This window comes from Pyxicephalus adspersus, chromosome 10 (genome assembly GCF_032062135.1).
Source record: "Pyxicephalus adspersus chromosome 10, UCB_Pads_2.0, whole genome shotgun sequence".
NCBI lineage: Eukaryota > Metazoa > Chordata > Amphibia > Anura > Pyxicephalidae > Pyxicephalus > Pyxicephalus adspersus.
This window is the reverse complement of record NC_092867.1, coordinates 7,907,496-7,931,331: the sequence shown is the minus strand read 5'-3', so window position 1 is coordinate 7,931,331 and position 23,836 is coordinate 7,907,496. Positions and strand designations below refer to the sequence as shown.

Sequence of the window (23,836 nt, the reverse complement as noted above, 5' to 3'; positions counted from 1 at the left end):
TTTAGCCAAAAATAATTAGCTAAAAAAATAGGTCATTAAAAAAATAAAAGGTAAAAATGCTCACCTGTGCTTGAGATTTCCCCTGTAGTACTTGTTTTCAGCCACTAGATGTCCTCATTCCAATGGCCATGAATAGGACACACCTCCAGCCTGTAACTGGGCAGTGAAAAGAGAAGCAGCACAAGACAAGGTCTGCTCTCTTCTCCTATCAGCATGCTTTTTGGCTGAACGGCTATTACTTTTAATCATCATACTGTCCAGATGTGCTATACAGGGACTTATGATACCAAATGCACTTCTTGCATTTAAAAATCCATTTAATGATATAATAATGATTATAGAGGTCCATTCATATATCTACCTAGAGTTCAGCTTTAAAAAAAATGTTCATAGATTATACAGTTCGCCTCTGTTTTTCTTTGGAGTCATTTTTTTTTTAACAAGTTAAGTCATGTTGGATTTTCTCTCCCGCTGGGTTCTGGAATCAGGCCACATGTTTATGTGATTAAAGGCAGTCTGGGAAATTTGACTGGACAGGTCGTTGACTTCCGTTCCCCCTTAGTTTTGGTTTATTGGAAATCAGCTGCTTTCCACCAAAGTTCCCAAGTCTTGTGAAATCCTGGACATTCCTTCACTTTCAATATCAAATCCCATTGGCTGCTTTTATACGACCCGTGCCCCCTCTCTCCCCGCATGTTACTACCTCTCTCTTGCACATCTGGATCCCCTGTTTTTCTATTTTTACTAAAATAATGAATTCCCCCGAAGCCCTAAGTCATCATGTGCAGCACCGCACCCCAATCCATCCTCCCCACCGCACCCCTCCCTCTCGTTTGTTTTACCGGAGTTCTTTCTGGCCGCTGGGGGACTCCAAAGTTCAGATCATCGACAAAACAAAACTTCTCTCCCAATGATTTGCATGTGAGGGAGACAAGCTAATCAGAACTGCATAAAGTTAGATCTAAAATTCCTGCAGAATAATTTTCCTCTCTTATACCCATCCCGAAATCTTCAAAAACTTGCTTCGTGGTGACACTGGGGCATAGAAATGGGCACCAGGTGAGTAGATGCCTCTTTTAACCCTTGGAGGCAGGATGTACTGGATAGCCCAAAGAGCTAGCAATTGGCGGGATCTTAAATTTACTCTACTTTAGAAAGGGTTGGGCTGCTGGGTAGGCAAGGGAAGGGGAAGTCGCCCGGGGTGCTTTGGAGGGTAAAGGGGCAAAAAGGGCCCAAAAAGGTAGTTCACGGTCCAGTCAATGGGACCTGGTGCTGCTGACCACTGACCTCCTATGCTATAGTGGGGCAGGAAGCAATAATTAGGTGCAAAGTGCAATTGATTGGCTACTAGGAGCCTATGCTCTGTGATTATGTTGTTCTGCACCGCATCAGGTTAGTGGATATCAATCTGAAGACGTGGGCGGATCTAAACAGGCTTCATTTGCATAAAAACTGCACTGAAATCCAATGAATGGAAGGGGCGGGTCAGGGACAGTCATAGTGGGGAGGGGCTGAATGATGCTGACTTGCTGCAGTTTCTAATGCTCATTGTGAGAAGCTGTCAGTGTGCAGTGAAATCAGAGTAAGCAATTTCAGTCCAGGAGCGGAGCCTGATGAGTATGGTGGGGGCAGATTTAGGAGCAGCACTCCCCTGCAACAGAAGCAGGTATACCCACCAATGGTCATTTTCTGCATTGCACCATACCTGGCAATCCTGCAAATAACACATTTACATCCATGCTGTCTACACTTACTCTTTCACTGTTTTATGGAGGGAGCTATGGTTGTCACCCTCTAAGGACAGGAGTGAACATAGAGGGGTCCAAAGTGTGCCATTGCATGAGGGCCCCACACTCTCCTCTATCAACAGGGGCCCTAAGTCCGTTCTGCACTGTTGTCCATTACTGCCTTTGTTTATCTCTATAACAAGGTGGATTGATGGGATTAGTAGATTAAATATAAGGTTCATTCTTTTCTGTACTATTTGCAAATATTCTCAGAAAACTAATGCAGCCGGCACCTCTAAAGCTGCAATATAAAACATTTTTGTTATGTTACACTTTATTATTTTTTTTTTCAGATGGCTGTTGCTTGTTCTCTTTGGATGCATCAATGTTGATTCATCCCCTATATTTGGAGAGATCACATCCCCCAATTACCCACAGGGTTACCCTAATAACGCCAAGGAATCCTGGAATGTGCAGGTGCCTGAGGGTTACGGCATCCGCTTGTACTTCATTCATCAAGACATCGAGCCCTCTGATGGGTGCGAGTACGACTCCCTGAAGGTAAACTTAGAACCGGGGCTGCCATTGGCAGGGGGGTCCATGGAGGGCAAGAGTTACTTCTCTAGCCTTAAAAGTTTTAAATCTTTTAAGGCTAGGGTCCCAGGAATAGGGATGAGTGAGCGAGTTTTTAAAACTCGATCTGGGGGCTAATTTGGCCATTCTTGTTTACCGAATATTAAATCAGTGATCAAGGTTGAATGGATTCCCTGTGAATCAATCCTGTTAAAATTTCCTAGATCTTCCGATGGTTTTGCGTATTCGGTTCACCAAAATTTTGCGAAACCATCTGAAGTTTGAGAAAAGTTTTGCGATAATACTAGAGGCATTGTCGCTTATCCCTACCCAGGAACCTTAATTAACATAAGGCTCAGGATATTTTGATGGTGGTCCCACTTGGAACTACATTTTCATATCCTAATTTCCCCAACCCCGGATGCAAGAAGAAAAAGGCTTCAGCATTTAGAATCTGCTCACTGACGAAAAATGTGCAGAGGACCTGTGACCCCACAAGACCATACTTAGGACACCTGAAAATGGAACATTTTTTAGTTCTGCAGGGGTGTTCCATTGGGAGGAATGGGGGACATTTCTTGGATTTCCCTTCCATCTTTGGCCATAGCTCTCCAAAGCTGGAGAGGATACACTTTCTTTATTGTGTCTAGGCCATCCAGCAAACCTGGAATGGATTTGACTAAAAGTCATTTGCTATTTGCTAGCAAATGTTTTCAATCCTGGACCAGTTCCATTGCAGGTTTGCTGGATCACCCAGCTTCACTGATGAAAGTGTATCCTCTTCAGTCTTGGAGAGCTTTAATAAATCAGGCCCTTTGTCTTTGGATTATGGAGGTGTGATTTGGTTTACCTGTATCACCAATCTTGGCACAATTGATCTCTTTCTGTTCCAGGTAATAATTGGAGATGCTGTCCAGGAGACTTTGTGTGGGCGCAGTAAGGATGGCAGCACGGGACACCCTATAAAGGAGAGATACTACCCCACCACTACATTAAAACTGCTCTTCACATCTGACTTTTCCAACCAGGAGAGATACACCGGGTTCTCTGCCTACTACACAGCAGTAGGTAAGTGTGTAAGTCTTACTGCACCTGTGCCAATATGGTCACCAAACGCCCAAGGTGTGACAATAGCTATTGGGCCACCATTCCACTAGTACTGTAGATAGGTAGATGAATTGTAGTCTTCTGACACCCTGAACTTCATAGGACATTGATGTCTAACATTTCACCCAACCAGTTCCTAATTGCACCTGCAGGAGTTGTGTTGCCTTAGAACTCTACCTTGACCTGAGGATCAGGATGGACCTTCTGGTTGGCCTAATTCCAAAAGTAGATCCTCAAGGAACTGTGGGGTTGTACAAGATGTCCTCAATGCTTTCCTGATCTTCTGCAGCTTTGACCAGAACCCATGTCCACACTTCCTTTTTAAAGATAGCCACCACCGCCCCTGCCGACATTTCATTTGAAGTCTCCATTGCTCAGCTGCTCCACATCTTGTTGGAATGCAACCAGGGACCCTCTTCTTGAGGTGTCCATTAAAGGTTGCCTTCTTCTGACTTGGATTGTAAGCTGCCCTTCCCACAGATTTCAATAGCTCTGTGTCCCCACCCACTTTATTATTATTATTTTTATTAATATTATTATTATCATTAAACAGGATTTATATAGCGCCAACATATTTCGCAGCGCTGTACATTAAATAGGGGTTGCAAATGACAGATACAGACAGTGACACAGGAGGAGAAGAGGACTCTGCCCCAAAGAGCTTACAATCTAGGAGGTGGGGGAAGTATCACACAATAGGAGGGGGGGATATGTAGTGGTGGGAAGTAGTACTGAAAAGACAGAAGAAGACGGGTAGGTGAGGTTGAAGCGTTGGGTTTTGAGGGCTCTTTTAAATGAGCAGAAAATAAGAGCAAGCAATAGGACGAGGAGACCATTCAAGAGAGTTGGGGCAGCTCTGGAAAAGTCTTGGAGCTGTGCGTGTGATGAGGTTATGAGTGAGGAAGTCAGTTGTAGGTAATGAGAGGAGAGGAGAGAGCGTCTGGAGGAGTATTTTTTTTTACCAGGTCAAAAAGGTAAGCTGGACAAGAACAGTGGAGGGATTTGAAGGCAAAGCACTGGAGCCTAAAGTGGTTCTGGCGATGTCAACCAGGTGTAAGGCTGAATATGATGGCATTAAATAAAAATAAGTTGGACCCTTCTGATGATTCGAATTTCTATCTGTAAAGCAATTGACTAGAACAAATTTGAATCAATAATAGGGTTTGATTTTATTTGTTAGGGACAGAACCCCCTAATAAATGAACCAGAATAACTTGTCCCCAGTGGTTGACATAGCCAACAGTGGGCCCCTGTGCAGAACTGAGGAGCTTAGGAGGGTCTGGGGCCCTTGAGTTGTGGCACACTTTGCTCCTCCCAATGTCTGCCCCCCATGCTGTGTGATTGTCCTTCCACCTACCTTTGCTATAGAGAAGAGGGAAGGTCAATGTGCCTGATGTCCAATGCACGACAAGAACCATAGCTGGTCCATCTGATGATCTAGGAGTTATAGCAGCTTTGTGACTCCTAATGTTATTCTTTTTCTCCCTGTCCTTTGTTCTCAGATGTGGATGAATGTGAAGACAGCTCCGCTAATCCCTGTTCACATTTCTGCAACAATTACATTGGAGGATATTTCTGCTCCTGTCCCCCGGAATATGACCTGCATGAAGACCAGCACACCTGTGGAGGTAATGGCTCTGACCTTGGAACTCCTTCTAGATACACACACAATATATACATCTCTAAAAACAGAATCCTGGATCTGCCTGGGATATTGTGTCGTGGTCATTATGATGGCTGAGAATAGTCCTGCAAAAAGGTTCCTAATTGCCTCTGTAATTTACAATTTGCATTATTAAGGTTCATATACTACAGAGTTATGGTGGTGAAGCAGCACATAAGTGTGCAACATTATCCAGGAGGGCATTTCACTGCCATCTCCCAATAGGCAAAAGTCAAAATGGACGCCTGTATAAATGAGAATGGTAGGGAGCAATTCAGTATCACCCACTGACAAATATTAAAATGCTGGTTCATTAATAACCAGTTGGAGCTACCCAGCAGCTGACAGTGGGAGCTGCCTGGTAACATCCCATTGTCTACACATACACTTAAGCTGCGTACACACTTCCAATTTTTATCGTTGGAAATGAACGACGAACGAACGACGAACGACCGATTGGCCAAAAATCGTTTGTAAAAAAAGTAACCAACGACGAGGATAGTCGTTGGAAATGAACGACCGGACCGGCGGATCGGATTGGAAGACGATCGTTGACCATCTATCGTGTGTACGGTCGTTCAGTGATCGTTCATGGTCTGAGCACGTCACTTCCTGTATCGTTCAAACGATCTCATCTATCGTGTGTACAATATCTGCGAACGATCGTGTCGTTATCTGTATGTACAGGATCGGTGCTATACGATCGTTCGCAGATATTGTGCAGGATCGTTTGTTTACCAACGATAATAATTGGAAGTGTGTACGTAGCTTTATTCAGGTTTAATTGTTACAAATCACTGCAATCTCAGGCTTGATAAAGTTGATAAAGCTTTTTTTTTGTAACATTGTAACAATAACATGAATAAACATGGATGGGAAATAAACAAAAGACCAAATGAACATGAACATACAATGACAGGTCCTCTTTAGACGACATATAAAGTCGGAGCAGAAGCTGACTAAATCTTCATCATGGCTCCATGATCTCCGGATAACATTTCAGATTCATGCCATCAGGATTAAAAAGTCATCCAGACCCAAACAGCGGGCATGTAAGAACTTGACCATTTCTCTGTGCCAATCCTCCCTTCGTCACGGGTTAGAACTGCAAAGACTAACCGTACTATATACTGTATATAAAATCCTGGTATAAAGTGTGTCGAGTTCTCGTAATCCCAAATCCCAGACAGGGTTAGTGAACAAAGCTGGTAACATGCCCTTTACTTGGCAAGGTATATATTTTTAACCCAATATTTAGCCAAATTTACTAACACCAGAAGCTATTTAATGCTTTTTCCCTACAGTGCTAGGGTAATGGATTATATATATATATTTATATTTATATATATTATCTGCATGAAGTTTGTATTTCTTTTCCCACATTCTTGTGATCATATTCAGTGTGTGTGTTTTTTGTGTGTGGAAGACTGCTGTATATGATATATGATAATGTATAACTGTTTTCATTGTGCACTAAACTCATTAATTTCTCCTTGCCCCAGAGGAGCTATATGATAACTTTACATACTCATACAAACATACATGTACAGGAGCTAGTTTAAGTATAAACTGAGTTCCTCACCAATCAATTCTTAAGCTGTGGAACAGATCTTTGAAAAACTCATACAAATATGAGAAAATTTTACACACTTCATGAAGATAGCATTATTAATGAGGTTACAATATCGCCTATGCTTGCTCCTCAGGGGCGGGGACTAACCTGATTGGCACATGTGCTTTAATGGCTTGTTGATCGTGATAGATAAAGGAATACAAAAATGTTAAAACTGCTGATAAATGAATAATACAAACTGAATTTGTTTTTATGTTTTGTAGTGAACTGTAGCGGGGGTCTGTATACAGAACTGAGAGGTCAGATTAGCAGCCCCGGATATCCCTCGCCATACCCTGAGAATTCCGTCTGTGAATATAAAGTACAGTTAGAACCTGGGTTCCAGATCATCCTCACCTTCCAGCCAACAGACTTTGATATCGAGGTGGCAAATGATGGGAGCTGTTCTTACGACAGTTTAACTGTGAGTATCAATGGAAGACCTTATTCTAAAAAAGAGTTTTAAAATACAGTATATCTGCACCCATTATGGTGGAATTACCCATAAGGAGCAACTTGATCTAAGGGTTCCTCCAGAGGTTTCTAGGGGTTTGTTGAGCATAATTGCTGATAGCCCCCTGTCCAGATGCAGAATATAAATGTCACATAGCAAGCTGGCCATGTCCCTCAGGTTAAATAATGATATTTATTATCTGTACTTTTTTCTCTTCTCAGATAAAAGCCAAAGGTCGCAAGTTTGGTCCTTTTTGTGGGAAAAATCCCCCTCCCCGCATAGAGACAGCGAGCAGCGAAGTCGATATCATTTTCCAAACTGATAGCGGTGGGGACAACAAAGGTTGGAAGTTACTCTACTCGGAAGAGGGTGAGTGAATAACAAACTAATATCAAGCTTCAAAAGGAACTAATGCACATGTTAACCAATAATAACCAATCAGATTTAAGCTGCTCATTTATGACGACATATGCAGTTCCAGGACATGCCACTAGGTTTCATCCAAGTAAAAACCAGGATTCTATTTCTAATGACATTTTGTTGAATCTTTTATAAGTATGTGATTAGGTCCACTTTGAAAGCAGGAGGTGTGCTAATGCAGATATTAATGCACTTTTAATTATTGCTAATTACCTATTGATTCTCTTTACTCCACAGCCATTCCTTGCCCCAGTCATGTTACAGAAAATGCTATCCTGGATCCTCAGAATGACAAATATATATATAAAGACACGGTGACTGTGACCTGTGAGGAAGGATATGAGATTGTGATAGGGAATGTAAGTGGTCATTATGGTATCAGAGTGCAGACAGCAAGGCTATAATGCTTTCTTACCATGAGTTCTCTTCCATCTACTCTTTACAGAAAAAAATTCCATCCTTCCGGGCCAATTGCCAAGCAGATGGAACCTGGAGTCACTCCCATCTGAGTTGCCAGCGTAAGTACTCATCCCTATTTGATGTACAGCGCTGCATATTATGTTGGTGCTAAATAAATGCTGTTTAGTAACAATCAGACCAGATATTTTACATCAAATCAAAACTGAACTGGCATCTATATTTTCTTTGAAACTTCTATACAAATTCAGCTTGGAATTTGTAACTTGGCCTCGCTCTACCTGGTTATCCTGTTATTTGATAAAGTTGCTCATTAGGACGATAAGCTAAAAGAATAGAAAAACAGGGAATGGGGTCAACTGATGACTTCCTAGCTGAAGTCAATATTTGCATATGAGAGCACCTTGGGTTTTTAGGATCCCTGTGGAACCTATGGGTCATGTTACCTATGGTTTGGTATCTTATACTATAAAAAGTAATTGTGTGGAGTATATTATAACAATATGGTATTTGGTATATGGTAAAATAATAGAATGGAAGAATAAAAGGGGGCACAACTATATTTGAACTATAACTCCAGCTATACCTTGACAGGGTTTTTACAACTTAATCCTAAAGTAAAGTATATCTAAATTTAGATTGGAGCGGTAGAGCCCAGGTTTTATTTCTGTAGGTATCCCTTTGAAGAGGTTCAGCTTCAATATTATAGGTGATGGGAATTCCAAAGCTGGAGATGGGGTAGGCAGGAGGAAAAATCTTCTAATGGGAACACTTGTTCTGTTAGTAACTGCCCATGAGCAGCCTTCCTTTCATTTTGGAGATAAATCCTTTAAGTGGGACAAGTAAATCTCTCCAACACCGTACAGGAAGATACAAAAAGACCTGAAAATTGTCTTAATCCTTTCCCACTTTAAATTCTTGGAGTTATTTTTCCCCAATTGATTTTCCTATTTCAATTTTTAGACAGATTTAAAATACACAAATGATTCTTTTTTAATGCAGGTATAAGGAAAAAAAAGGACACAACAAGCTGGGATTTGACCATTTTCAACCTTCCAAACGAGTTAGAATGTAATATTTCTTGTGTTTGGTTTGTCTTCTCCAGCCGTGGACTGTGGGGCTCCTGAGGAGGTTGACTATGGTGAAGTGAAATATGAAGAAAGCACTTATAAGTCAGAAGCCAAATACAACTGCAAGTCAAAATATTATACCCTGTCTGGAGAAGGTAAGTGCTGGAATAATTCACAACAATGTTAGAATTGGAGGTCAATGTAAGCTTGGGTAACATTGGTGATAAGTGTTGCCAACCACAACCTAGGGCTACCATCTACAAGCTAGGACAAAATGCAGCTTGGGACCAACCAGCCATAACCTGGAACTGACCATAACTTGACACTAAAAAACCTTAACCTGGGATCTGCCCACCACAACCTGGGACCAACCAACCATAACCTAGGAATACCATCTACAAGCTAGGACCAAATACAGCTTGGGGCCAACCAGCCATAACCTAGAACTGACCAAAACTTGATACTAAACAACCTTAACCTTGGCTCTGCCCACCATAACCTGGGACCAACCAACCACAATCCAGAGCTAGTAACTACAAACTAAACATAACATAGGGCCAACCAGCCATAACATGGAACTGACCATTATCTTAGACTAAACAATCTCAATCTGCGATCTACCCAACCACAGCCTGGGGCCAACCAACCACAATCCAGAGCTAGTAATTACAAACTCCGAATAACTAACCATAACATAGGGCCAACCAGCCATAACCTGGAACTGACCATTGTCTTAGACTAAACAACCTCAATCTAAGATCTACCCAACCACAGCCTGGGGCCAACCAACTTTAACTACAAACCAACCGCATCCTGTGATCAGCCAACCACAAATTGGGTCCAACCACACCCGGGACCAGTCAAAAGCCTCCTAATTTTCCAAATCCCATTATGACTTATTCATGTGTACCTTTTCTAAGCATGTTTACAGGTGAATTATGTCTTCTAGTGGGTCTAGTCTACATGTATGTCTTGCATGAATGCTTTGTCCATTCTTTTTTATCTCAACGATGTACATTGATGGCTCCAAATATCTTTAGACTTGGATCAACATACCATTTTTTTTTTTTTTTTTTGCAGAGACCTATCATTGCTCCTTGGAAGGACTTTGGGTCAACAGTAAAGGACAAAGTGATCCTCCCACATGTGAACCAGGTGACTATATTTGTTTTTGTGTTGTTTTTATGCCTTCGCCTTTTATGCCTTGTTTTTATTCCATCACACAAAATATGTGTGATGGAAAATGACATCTTATGGAGAGCAATGTTTGCATCTAAGTTGATCAAATAACAAAACGCCAAAGTTTCCTGGCATAAGGAGGCAGCGGTTCCTAGGAATGAGGATGCAATAAACGCACCGCAACCTCCTGGTCAATGGGAACATAGCCCAAAGAAATCTGAGATGGACACATTGCTCATTGATCAAGGAACCCCAAACAACTTCCAGGAGGAACCCTAGGGTTCCACTGAACTCTGGTTGGGGAACACTGTTTTAGAAGATATCCCATCACCTTTCTTTGTGACAGTGATCACGATTACAAATAGAGGAATAAATCTCCCCATTGGGAACAATAAAAAACTTAACATGGGATCTAACACTCACAAAATCCATTAAAAAAGAAGAAGTTGCCTAAACTTACACTTTATTGTCTGATTGCTTTTTATTTTCAGTCTGTGGTAAAACCACCTTGCAGCTTCAGTCCAGGATCTATGGTGGATCCAAAGCGAAGAATGGATACTTCCCTTGGATCATGCATTTTTCATTCGGAAGCTTAGGAGGGGGCTCACTCATAAATGATCAGTGGGTCCTTACAGCTGCCCATATGGTTCAAGATAATCTTCAACCCAAATTACTTGCCGGCAATGTCGACCTTCGTGAATCAATTGAGCTTTCGGCCAAGAAGGTCATAATTCACCCTAACTGGAAGGAAGGAGACAATGAAAATCGAAAGAATTATGACAATGACATTGCCCTCGTCCAACTGAGTCGTAAAATTGAAATGGGTCCTTGTATATGTCCAGTGTGTCTGCCAGACAATTCAGAGAAAACTTCCCCAGATATAGATGAAATTGGGTACGTGGCGGGCTGGGGAAAGACAAGTGATAAGTCCAAAGCAAAAGTCAGATATTTGCAGTACGCCATTGTTTCTGTCCGCAAAACAGAAGACTGCAAGAATTCGGTCGTCACGGACCAAGCCTTTACCGAAAACATGATGTGCGCCGGTGGAAGTGGTAATGACAGCTGTCAAGGTGACAGTGGCGGTCCACTTATGTTTAGATATGTGACAGATGAGGTTGAGGACGAAGGATTATATCTCGGTGGCATTGTCTCCTGGGGCCTTAATTGTGGCGAGTTCGGTATGTACACCATAGTGAATAATTATCTGGGTTGGATTAGAGATACAATACAACAGACTGAACAGGAAGACGGGGAGCAGAAGGATAAACCATTGAGGATTTGTAAAGATTTGTAAAAATCAAGCAAAGTGACGCAATTTCCTGTCCAAATGATGAATAAAAAAAGGGAGGTGTAATCAAAAAGCCAAAAATATCAAATTATAGCAATAAAATCACTATAAATATATTTACTTTGTTCTTGTTTTTTGAAGGGAAAACTGAATGTTACTGTACAAGAGCCCTAAACATGAGGTGGGTAATGGAGAAAAAGATGTGGCCTTACTTCTTCAGCAAATCATCCGGGCTTTAGAAGGAAAACACTAAAGTATAGGGTATTCTTAAAGCCCAAGTTTTGGTATAAATTAAAATTTTAGCTACTACCTGCCTAGAAGAGCCTGCCGCTACTGCTGAGAACTGCACTTGCACTCTATGCAGAAGCAGTGGTCTCTCTGCAGTGGTCTAAAACGCCCCCTGTGTGTCAAAGCTAGAACTCTCCAATCAGCAACTTTTCTGAAGGCATCTCTCAGCAAAGGGGCATGTCAGACTTCTGCTGCAAGAATAGAATAGGAGGTGGTTAGAATTTTGTTTAACATTCTCTTGTCCCCACTTGGGATTTTCACCCTCTCGCATGACTGCTGGGACAAAGAGTGATAGGAAACCCCACATTTTACAGTTGTCTTACTTGTAACATGTTGGATTAGTTATGTATTTGTATATCTATTTGCATAGATCTTACTCTTTCCTACTTCAGATTCAAATATTGCTTTATGCATAACATAGCATAAATACTGGAATGTAAACAGCTTTTTTTCCCTACAAAAGGCCAATAGAAAAAGAATTCTGATTTACACTTGGGTCACATCAGTAGATGGCGCTGTGTACTCATATAAAGTGAGTAACAAACTTTTTTTTTGTATGCTTCTTTTAAATAAATGTTTCTTTTAAATAAATCTCTGCCTTTCTATGAATGACTGTTTTGATTGCTAGTCAAGATGGCTGCATTTTGTTTCTTAGGTTTATATTTGAGTCAAAGCATTTTACTGTATTTTTCAGTTAAAATAAGTACTGCAGATCAGTTTCTACTTAGGTATATATGGAACCTTCTTAGACTCGGTCTGTACAGACAGTATGACTCATCAAGATGGAGCAGAAGTTGAATCAAATGTAAATGTCTAAGGGGAAGAACCCACATTTAGCCAGAAGCAGAGAGGTCCTTAGTATTATTTTATTCACTAGCAACGTAGTTCACTTCTTCTAGCCCCTTACTAGCCCCTGTTGCTTGTGTTTATGTACATAATTGCATATATATCTGATAGAGGGGGTTGGACATTTTTTAATTTGTTTTATTTTACTTTTTAAACTTTTTCTTTTAATTTTTTTTTTATTATTGCTATGTGTATCTTGAAATCCATTTAAATATGTTTATTACATACATTACCAGATTGAAAAGTGATCTTTTATATCTGACTTCAGTTTAGTCATAATATTTGCAACTGAAATGTTAACATATTGGAATATTTTTGAGGTATAGAGGGAGTCACTTAGTATTTCCAAGATTGTATAAAACTGAACAAGGGAACACCAGACTGCTAACTTGCAAGTTAATCTTGCTCTATGGAAGAATTAAATATACTAAAGGAAAAGGAATTTAAGGCATCTTTCACGATTGCAGCGGCAAACTGCTGCTACGAACCCAGGAATGGCAAACCTCAGTGCACATAAACAGTTTGCACACATTGGGCCTGATTTAACAAAACATTGTAAACATTTGCTAACAAATAGCAACTTACTTATAAGAAATCGATTCCAGGTTTGCTTAAACACCCAGCTACACTGATTTCATTTTATACTTTCTAGCCTTGGAAAGCTTTAATAAATCAGGCCCAATGTTTCCACCTTGCACATGGACTGAAGAACAAATGCAACTTTATATTTGATTGGCCAGTTTTATTTACTTTTTCCAATAAGCTTTTGACAATTAATGTTCAGATGAATATACTGTTTGTGTTTCAAACATCTAACCAGTGAAAATAATCAGATCTAACAGCTAATAAAAAACATATAAGGGCATGGGCACAGATAAGGATGGAAATACCTTTCACAGTGCTCTGACCATTAACTGTTGGGCCAGCTTAATGTTGCATGTATCTGTTATGCACCAGGGGTATATCCTCACCTTTTCTTTCTTCATGTAGAAAATCTATACAGTCAGCATTTTTATGTGCCTGGTATTTGTGCACAATTACTACCTGGAAGGGATTGTATTAAACAAAATGGTGCCTTGGGAAAATAGTGGGGGAACCACTGCATGCACATCCTTCCAGCTCCATGTGCCCCCGCCATTCTGTCTATTAGGGCCCTGGAGATGGTGAGGAGGTCTTGAGCAATTGTCCAGTCACTTCAGTAGGTGGCGCTGTGTCCTCATATAAAGTGTGTAACAAACTTCTTACTGATGTCCAACAATATTGCACCATGCAAATCATTTAAAAGCAAGTAAACTATCACATCCAACTCAAACTACAAAACACTTTAACCTGTAAAAAGAGTGGTAAAAACAGACTGATGGCAATGAAGGGTGTAGTATCCTTGCCCTAGGTTGTGATGAGGACTACAAACATTTTCACTCCACAGGAAATGGCAAGGTACCTGAATTTTGGCAGGCTCAACAAGTATTTGGAGAAATGAAATGGTCAGCTGCTTTTTCTTGGGTTCACATATGTTACAAGGCTGGGAATGAGGATGAATGAGAATATTCTCCTGATAATAGTGCTGTTCCAGTGTAGGTTATCGAATACCGTTCTCCCATCTTAAAGTCCCAAAAGAGGCATTATTAGTCCCTACTTACATGAGAATTTTAAGGTTTCTTGTTGAAGACCAACATATGCCAGGCTCAGGGGTGGACCTAGGGGGTGCCAAGGGCCCAGACCAACCTTAGCCAACAGGGGCATCCACGGAGACACCAAGTCATTTTGATCAGGGGGCCCCAAGTCAGGTCTGCACTGGGGCCCACCATTAGCTACGTTGAGTATTGCCCAGGCCTGACCATAATGGGATGTTCAATCAAAAGCTTGACTTGTGTAGTCACATCTAGCAGAATTTTCTCAAATAGAACCAACGGGAAAAGAACATTGTCTGAGATTGGACTTTTTACCCAAAATTTTATTGAACATTACTTCCATATAGTACAACCAAATACAAAAAATGTATGCAGATTAAGGGCCCGAGCACATATTTAGGTTGGTATGGTACCAATATATGGTTAGGTTGGTATGGTACCAAAGCGTGTGGTTGCTCTCATGAGTTGGCATGCCATTGCCATTGGCACCCCAAGACCAAGCAGTATAATGTGTTGCCATACAGTGCCAACAATAGTGTGGGTCTGGTTTTTGCACCACTGTAGAGCACCGGGCAGCTTGTTGAAATAAAAAAGGAGTGCCCAGTGATGGGCAATGTAAACATGCACCAATGCATAAATGTTGAAGCAATGACAGCCCTTGATACATATAGTGCAGGTATAATTGGGTCTTGCATAGCGGCTGCTGAACTAAAATACATAAAAGACCAAGCAAGATTTGTCTGAGCCCAGAATGGTTTGGATCTCCATTGGGTTTTTTGCCTATGGCATTATTGGACATTTCCCCTGACTTAGTGCCCAAAGGCATCAATATTAGGAAATTAATGCTAAGTTACAGGCTTTTTTGTATTCATCGCAGAATGATCATTAGAAGCTGCAACAAAGCCCAACTGGTTCCCTGGCTGGAGGATGTCCAGTCTCATCTGGTTCCACCCTCCCCAGCCTGATTGTCCCTGGCCCCCCCTTTTTCATTTATTGGATTTCAGTTGTGTCAATCATAGAGGTTCAGTATCAGTTGTGCAAATGCAGCCTGCCTAGGAACAACCACTCTACCATCCTGACATTCACCCATCATGGAATTTGCATACCTCATCCCAAGAGAGGACTTAGACAACCAGCAACCTGTGGAAATGCTGACTGCTGTATATTTTGTGACAAGGACCCCTTAAGGTGTTAAAACCCCTCATTGAGCTTAGTGGGATAGCAGGGGTCCTTACTATATGCAAGTTTGGGAAAAGTGTCTGGGTGGCCAATGCAGTAAGATAAGATATCAAAATAAAGGGTAGCCAGGTCATTGTAAAGTGGCCTTGTACTGTCCAAAGTGCTGTAAGCAATATCTCAGTTCTCCCCCACTGGACTACAGAACTCCACTCTGGTCTCCTCTCGGTGGTCCTACAGGTGAGAACACATTAAAGGCTGACAACTACCTGGAATATCGGCAAAGACAGAGTTGACAGCTTGACAGAATTTAGGCTATGTTGAAATTTAGACTGTGTGAGCTGCAGGGTAAGCTGAAACATGGCTATCAAGTGTTATTTTAAGATATAGCACAACATGTACCACTTTAGAATCCCACAGCTTAAGGTTGGCACCTTGGGAACCCACTGACATGGACATGGTGCATTATGGGGTCTGACTTGTCCAAACTTACTTCCAGCTTGGACAGAACCTGGGGTGCCCTGGAATCTAGACATTTTGGGAGCTACAGGGTGAGTTGAATCATGGCGATCAAATCATGTCCATGAGATGGAACACAGCATGTACTGCTTCAGTAACCCACAGTGCAAATTTTGGCACCGTGGGAACTCAATAGGATGGGCATGGTGAATTATGGCATCTGAGGTGTCCAATCCTATCTTTAAGTTGGACAGAATCTAGGCTACCTTGGAATTTGGACATTTCGGGAGCTTACATGAATCATGGCAAAAAAATGATGTTCATGAGATGGAACACACCATGTACTTCTTCAGGATCCCACAGTGCAACCTTGGCACCTTGGAAACCCACTGAGATGGGCATGATGCATCATGGGTCTGAGGTGTCTGAAACTATCTCCAGGTTGGACAGAATCTAGGCTACTTTGGAATTTAGACATTTGCGCAAGCTCCAGGTAAGCTGTGTTTTGGAAATTAAATGATGTTCATGGATTGAACACACCATGTACCGCTTTAGCATGCTACAGTACAATGTTGGCACCTTGGGAACCCTTTGAGATGTGCATAGTGCATTACAGCATTTGAAGTGTACAAACCTGAAGAATTTAGGCTATGTTGGAATTTAGATTTCAGGGTAAACTGGATTATGGCAATCAAATGATTGACAATGTCACCTTGTGATGCCGCTTTTGCCCAATTGTGGCAATAAATTTAAAAAGCTTTATTGATAGGTCCAACTTAAAAAGCCATCAATTTATGATTTTCCTTATAATCTAACTGTTCATATGGCCTTTAATCCAATCAACGTAGTTTAGGACTTTGGTGTAATACCCATAGCCAATGCCACAGCCAATACCCCAGGACACGATACCCGTAGCCACCCACTTCTCCTCAATTTGTCTGGTAAAAGGCCCCCCGCTGTCTCCTTGGCATGAGTCTTTCTGCCTTAGCTTATCTTCTGCAAAGCCAGCACAGAACATGTTCTCTGTGAACCTTTCCCGTCCGATATCACTGTTAGGAGATTGCCCCTTTTGCTTCTCTTGGAGCTGTTTCAGACATTTGACCCCGTTAACGATGGGCAAGGCCACATAACGCAGGTCATTGGAGATCCTTTGCCTCTCCGTCACTCCAAATCCACTGACGTAGCCCATGCTATCGGCTTCATAAACAGACTCTTCACCGTCTTGGGGTAAACAGATTGGAGAGGTGTTATTGTCCATGATGACTGGGTCTCTCAGACGAATCAGAGCAATGTCGTGGTCATGGCTGTGCATGGTGTAACCTGGGTGCACAAATACTTCCTGAATGGCTAAATGGCCCCGTTCTATCAGCTTCTCTACATTTGTGTCACCGAGGAAAACATGTAGGCCGTTGGCGTCATTGTCATTGTTATCATCTGACACCTCTTTATCCTTCTTTGGTCTTATCACGTGGGCAGCCGTCATCACCCAGTACTCTCCTATCAGAATTCCACCACCGCGCCCGTGTTTGTTCACCAACACTTGCCATGGGAAGCTGCCCGATCTTGCTATCTCACCTTTGATAATACGACTGTATCCGGTGACGGGATTCGATGGCTTTCCACACACTGTGGGCAAAGGGGCTTTCTTTTAGTCACATGATATAAGGAACAATGGAATTGTGTACCATACATGCCATTCTAGGGTTAACATACCAATTAAAATAACCTAATCAAAGAAATTTTTTGCACCTACCTGGAACACAGATGGGAATATGAACTCCGCCATTCTCATCCTTCCAGACTCGATCTTCTGAACATGTGAACACAGCTGGAGATCATACAAACATGATATTACTACAGGCAGAAGGACATCCTGGAAATACATAGTGAAGTATTCAGTATCACGTCAAAAGCTGTACCCCATTCAGATTGGTGGTGAGATTGCGGTGTGGTTACTGCTTACTCATGGTCATGAACCACGCCAATGGTTGAGCTGCCGTATGGGGATGGTAGCAATCTGTTCATTATTGCCAAATGATGAAATGGTTGGGGAAGCCAAGTGGCTGGATAGTTGTCAACTGCAAAGAGCCATCCAAGAATGCCTGTTCCAACCCCCCCATCTGACCTCAACCCTCCTAGTCATCCCCTTTAGCCAGGCCAGAGCTTGTCTCCAATTAAAGAAAGCCTTTATGAAAAAAAAGATGGCCAGCGCAACTGACCAACAATGGCTGCGATTGGGAGTCATGGAACACAGTCACAGAAAATTGGGCATTTTATCTGCAAAAAATATGATGACCATGAGCGATCCAACAGACATATACTCTGGAAATGTGCTCTAACCTCAACACTACTAGCCTTTTGTCTGTTGTCAAACCCCCTTAGAACAAAGTTGACCATATTGTACATACCGCTGTCTCTCTGAGTCACCATTTTGTAGAATGGCTCGTTACAACTGTAGGTGATGGCGGACAGGTACGTCAGTCCATCTGGCTCAGTGAGGAAGGTGTACTGACCATTGCGTAGGTTGCCTGGACTCTTACAGCTCACAACTGCAAAGGAAAGAGAGATGTAAAGCTAATTGTGACATGGAGGGGGGACAACACAGATTGGCGCTAATAATGCCAAAGCAGTACAACAGAAAATGTTACTGAACCAAATAACAAAAATATATTAATAATATTGTGAAAGAAAGTCACACCTTATAGTTAACCTCTCAGTAATTCATAATCTCTAAGCCAGCATTTCAGAAAGTACAAGTTGACCCTAAACAAAGTTGGCACCAATTTTTCTACGAGGGAATGGAAGATGATGGCATTATCGATGGAAGGATCTTTGGAAGGAAATATATTTGCATTGTATTTATTATGCCCTTACCATGCAAATATATAGAGTATATGATGCTAGGTTCAAAGTATGTGACGGTCAGATGTGCACCAGCCATAGGGCAAGGTGAGAACTTTGCCAAATATGGTGCCACGTCACTGCAATAGGGGGAAGGTGTGGGCAGGAGTTATCAGGGATTTAACCAAAATCTCAGGTTCTGGATTGTTTCCCAAAGCCGATCATACTCATTTCTGGTTGCAATGTGAGTTGCATTATGCAACAAAATGCATCACCTTCAGATGTAAATGCACATCAGTGTGTTTGAAACTGAAAGGTGTGAATGGAAACAAAAGCTAGAACTGACAAGGACAGCAGCGTTAGCTGGCAGTGGCCTTACTTTGGCATCGAGGCATAGGTCGGTGCCAGGTCCCGTCTTTCTGACACAGGGCAGTGAAAGTGTTCAGTTCCTTGTTGTTCTGCAGGAGAAAGACAAGAGATGTACATATAATACGTCAACTGCAGTACTTTGCATTCTAGAATGTTGTTGGTTGAAAGCAAACCTCATATTATTGTGTTTCCTGAACTTTTTAGCTTTTTACCAAATGTAAAATTTAGGGAGCATGGATTTAAGCATAGTTGCTGAGATGCTTTCTGTGGTGCACATCCAAACCCTTAGCACCATATTATGGGTGTTAATTAGTCCTCCAGTGGCTTTTTAAAAGCTTTGGATCACCAAACAAGCATATATTGCTTTTTATTTAAGATGGCCAATGAGGAATAACCTTTCATCTTCATCAACCATTACAGCTATTGGAGCTTGTTGGACATTCCATTCCATCACCATGGCCATTTTTATAAAGCTGGTCCCACTTTGCAGGTATACCAGACCCTGAATTTTTAAAAGAGTTTCCACAAAATTTTAGAGTGTGTCTGAGGGAGTTTGCAAATGAAAAAAAAGCATTTGTGAGGTCAAGTACTGGTGTTGTCTGAAAAGATTTGGCTCACGAATGGCATTCCAGGTCATCCAAAAGGTGTTCAGTAGGGTTGAGGTCAGAGGGCTCTGGGAAGCTCACTCAAGTTCATCAACACCAAACTTATTAAGCCGTGTCTTTATAGAACTGGCTTTGTACACACAGAAAAGGACCTTCACCAAACTGCTACCAAATGCTGGAAGAGTTCAGTTGTCTTTGTGTACTGTAGCAATAACCGTATGATTTCCATATACTTTTGGCTATATAAATAGGGGTGATGGTCAGACGAGCATAAACATTACAATTCCCAAAAGTATTTATGTCTCCTACACATGGCCATCATGAAGACACCGCCTTCTTGTATTCTACCTAATGAAGAAGCCATTAGGGGAAAATGAACCCCATTAAAGCATTGAGAGCTGAGCCAAAGTAGGAATTTTGTTAAGCATGCATTGCCTTGAAATCACGTTAGCACCCCAATTATAGAGAATAACATAGCACAGTGTCAAACCTTTTTACTGACCTCCATGAGCTGATATCCTATTTTGCAAGTCACCACGATATAATCTCTCATCTGATACTCTTTCTGCACTGGACTGATCATAGAAAATGCATCCTGGGGGACCGGCATTGGGCATCTGACAGCTGGAGAATAATAAATTAGATTTTAGGAATCCAGAATAGAAGATGTATTGCTACAAGTTGCAATTTTTTTCTTAACACTTGCCTTTTCCTGGAAATCAGCCTTTTGGGCTTCAGGAGGACACTGATTTCATTGTGACTAGATGTTATTTTAAAATATTTTTACCCATTGGACTGCTTAGGCAAAATTACTTTTATCTTTTGTTAGAGCAGGGATGATCAATTTACAAAGTATAGGGGTATCAACTGTGGCTCCTGATTGTCTCTGTTTCTGGGTAACAAAAATGGAAATTGGTTCATTCTTTTGGGCAGCATGTCGGCTTAGAGATTAGCACTCCTTTTCCTTTTCAGCGCTAGGTTCTGGGTTCCAATCTCGACCAGGACACTAGAGTTTGCAGGTTCTCCCCGTCTTTGTGTGGTTTCTTCCCAAAAACATTCAGTTAGGGTATTCGGCTTCCCCCCAAAAAATTACCCTAGATTGCATTAATGACTATGTGAGGGACATTAGATTGTGAGCTCTTTTGGGTTACAATTAGTAATATGACTATAGACTTTGTAAAGTGCTGCGTAATATGTTGGTGCTATATAAATACTGTGTAATAATAATAATACCTAGCCATTCATATAATTGAACAAGAGCAGCGTGCAAAGCATTTTTGTCCAGTTTTTAAAAGATTTCTTAAAGTCTTCAAAGACAGGTGCCTACTATTGATAGGTGAGATGTGGGGACATTCTATCACGAAGCAGACAAGCCAAGAATATCAATTATGTATGTAAACTTAAAGAAGAGACAATGCGGGTCTTACCTTTTGTTGTGTAGTGTAGTTTCCACCCTTTGCTGTCACCGGAATCGTCAGTGTGGAACAGAATGTCCACGTTGTTGCTCAAGGTCTTTAGGGTTCCAGGAGACTTCTGACCACAATAAGTACCCAGCAAGGTTTTGCCTCCAAACACCTGAACACAGAGATAGGATGATTAGAGCCACAAGTGGTTGGCACTTACCTTACAGCTTTAGGAGTGTGGGTTCAGTTCCCTCTTTGTCCTCGAAAAATAAAAATAGTTTTCCAATCAAATTGGCCATAAAGGTGTCCTTGCATTCTATGTGATTTTGGGTTGATATGAATTGCTCAGGGTATTCTGTAATACTATCTAAAGTGCAGTCTTTGGAGAGTTTCCATTCTATGTGGCACGGGAGTAAAAAAAACTGCAGCAAAATACAGTAAGGGACATATTGCCCTCCACTTTATATTGGCAGCCTGGCATTTCTAAGGATGGTGACAACAATTGATTCCTATGCAATGCATTTTGGCCACTTTATTAAAAGCCTGTTTGACAACCTAGGAGCACATTTGGGAGACGGGGTCAGGGAATTGTGACCGTGTAACAAGCAGGGTCCAAACAAGGACCCTTGCCAGGTAAGCTCCGCCATTTGTCTGTTGGGCTTCGTATTTGATACAATGATAAAATAATACCTGGTCCCCCTGCCAGGATTCCTTGGTTAGGTTCTTCCTGGTATGGGATTGTCACCTTCTACATTGTCACCTTGCTACATATATCACTGGTGATGACTATAAGCAAGCACTATTGTGTGCTGCTTCCCCCACCTCCTAGATTGTAAGCTCTTCGGGGCAGGGTCCTCTCCTCCTCCTGTGTCACTGCCTGTATCTGTCTGTCATTTGCAACCCTTATTAATTGTAGAGCGCTGCATAATTTGTTGGCGCTAAATAAATACTCTTTATTAATAATAATAATAATAATAATAATAATAATCATTAAAATATACAGATCAAACAAATGTCATCTATTTAACATGTACCTCTACATTATTCAAGCTCTTCCAGCTTGTTTTATTTACGTTCATTGTTTTTTACTTTTTTCAAGTTTATCAGACGAAAGTCACGGCCAAATTCAATGGAAATTAATCAATCATTTACTAACTGTTATGTTTATTGAACTGTGACCTGGCCTCTTGGTACTTTTCCTGTCTTTTGTCACTGAAAAAATATATTAGCCCAAAACAATTATATTTACATAATAATAATGTCCCTCTCCAGAAGACAGAATCCCCCATGACCTGAATAGGTTCCATTTGTCTCTAGATTTGGAATTTGAGTGTGTCCACTTTTGTCTCAGATATTATAGTCTGATAGTATCTTCAATCACAGCATTTCTTGACCTTTTTAATACAGGGGAACCCTTCAAATGCCTAGAAGGTCTTGATGGACCCCAAGCTAATAATTACTATATACAGTTTATGGTACATTTGTGGGATAATAAATTGAACCAGATGACCATTTCTATAGATGGTCAATACAATGGTTGCTTTCATTGATAGGAAAATGATTCCCATTACATTGGTGATTAGTGGGAGAATAGTGCTTCCATTAGTGGTCATTGGGAAGAATGACCCTTACATTGGTGAATAGTGGAAAGAATACCCCTCCATTGGTGGTCAATGAAAAGAACAGCCCTCCCACTGGTGGTCAGTGGAAAGAATAGCCCTCTATTGGTGGTCATTGGAAAGAATACCCCTCCATTGGTGATGTTCAATTGGAAGAATGCCCCTTACATTGGTCGAGGTTAGGAAGAATGCTTTTTACATTTGTGGTAGAAGGAAAGAACAGCCATTCACTGATAGGAAAATGGTCCCCATTACATTGGTGATCAGTGGGAGAATGGTCCTTCCATTAGTGGTCATTGGGAAGGATGACCCTTACATTGGTGAATAGTGGAAAGAATACCTCTCCATTGGTGATCAATGAAAAGAAATGCCCTTCATTGGTGCTCAGTGGAAATAATACCCCTCTATTGATTATGTTCATCTGGAAGAATGTCCCTTAAACTGGCAGTTGATGGAAAGAATTCTTCTTACATTGTCATTAGTAAGAATGCTTTTTACATAGGTGATAGGAGAAAAAAATAGCCTATCATTGGTGATCACCAGTGTAAGGGCCATTCTTCCCAATGACCACTAATGGAAGGACCAATCTCCCACTGATGTAATGGGGACTATTTTCATACCAGTGGAAGAATGCCCTTTACATTGGTGGTTAGTGGGAAATAGTGGAAAATAGGACTTCTATACAGAAAAATTAAAAGATAACTGATGTGAATGGCTACATATCTATATTACTCATTGCCCAAGGTGCCAATATTAACCTCTGGAGAAATCCAAGGGTTCCATGGTACCCTGTAGGAGAAAGACTCATTATAGCAAAATAATCATTAATCGTGTGGACATCTATTTTAAGACCACTGTGTTGTTGTTGTTTTTTTTTTTAATTTGCATAGTAGAAGGAACATGTACAACCTATTTTAAAGAATGTCTTTACAGTGGTGATCATTAGGATATACCCCTATCATTGATGGTCAATGGAAATAATAGCCCTTACATTGGTGGTTATTGGGAAAAATACCCCTTACATTGGGGGTCATTAGGAACAAAACCCTTTACATTGGTGGTCATTGGGAATAATACCCCTTACATTGG

The 23,836-nt window shown here is 41.2% G+C and overlaps 2 protein-coding genes across 3 annotated transcripts in view; one reads left to right on the top strand and one right to left on the bottom strand.

Annotated features, from left to right (window-relative positions):
• The first annotated feature begins 755 nt into the window (after positions 1-755).
• On the top strand, positions 756-11,626 carry C1S (complement C1s). 2 transcript variants are annotated; one of them, XM_072424694.1, is made up of 11 exons: positions 756-1,059; positions 2,081-2,288; positions 3,194-3,368; positions 4,910-5,035; positions 6,907-7,106; positions 7,358-7,505; positions 7,794-7,915; positions 8,002-8,074; positions 9,079-9,198; positions 10,124-10,198; positions 10,714-11,626. In XM_072424694.1, the coding sequence occupies exons 1-11, from the start codon at positions 1,049-1,051 to the stop codon at positions 11,514-11,516; spliced, it is 2,061 nt and encodes a 686-aa protein (XP_072280795.1). In that variant the 5' UTR covers positions 756-1,048; the 3' UTR covers positions 11,517-11,626. The 2 variants fall into 2 exon arrangements, with proteins under 2 accessions (XP_072280795.1, XP_072280794.1); XM_072424693.1 differs by lacking the exon at positions 756-1,059 and adding an exon at positions 1,605-1,666.
• A 2,951-nt stretch (positions 11,627-14,577) lies between these two features.
• C1R (complement C1r) overlaps positions 14,578-23,836 on the bottom strand; it is a 15,939-nt gene continuing 6,680 nt past the window's right edge. The window contains exons 6-11 of the mRNA XM_072424692.1: positions 21,153-21,300; positions 20,228-20,349; positions 19,131-19,209; positions 18,319-18,459; positions 17,664-17,738; positions 14,578-17,536 (exon numbers count right to left, since the gene is read on the bottom strand). Of these exons, the coding sequence (XP_072280793.1) occupies positions 16,722-17,536; positions 17,664-17,738; positions 18,319-18,459; positions 19,131-19,209; positions 20,228-20,349; positions 21,153-21,300 (1,380 nt within the window). The 3' untranslated portion in view covers positions 14,578-16,721. The remainder of the gene's footprint in view (positions 17,537-17,663; positions 17,739-18,318; positions 18,460-19,130; positions 19,210-20,227; positions 20,350-21,152; positions 21,301-23,836) is intronic.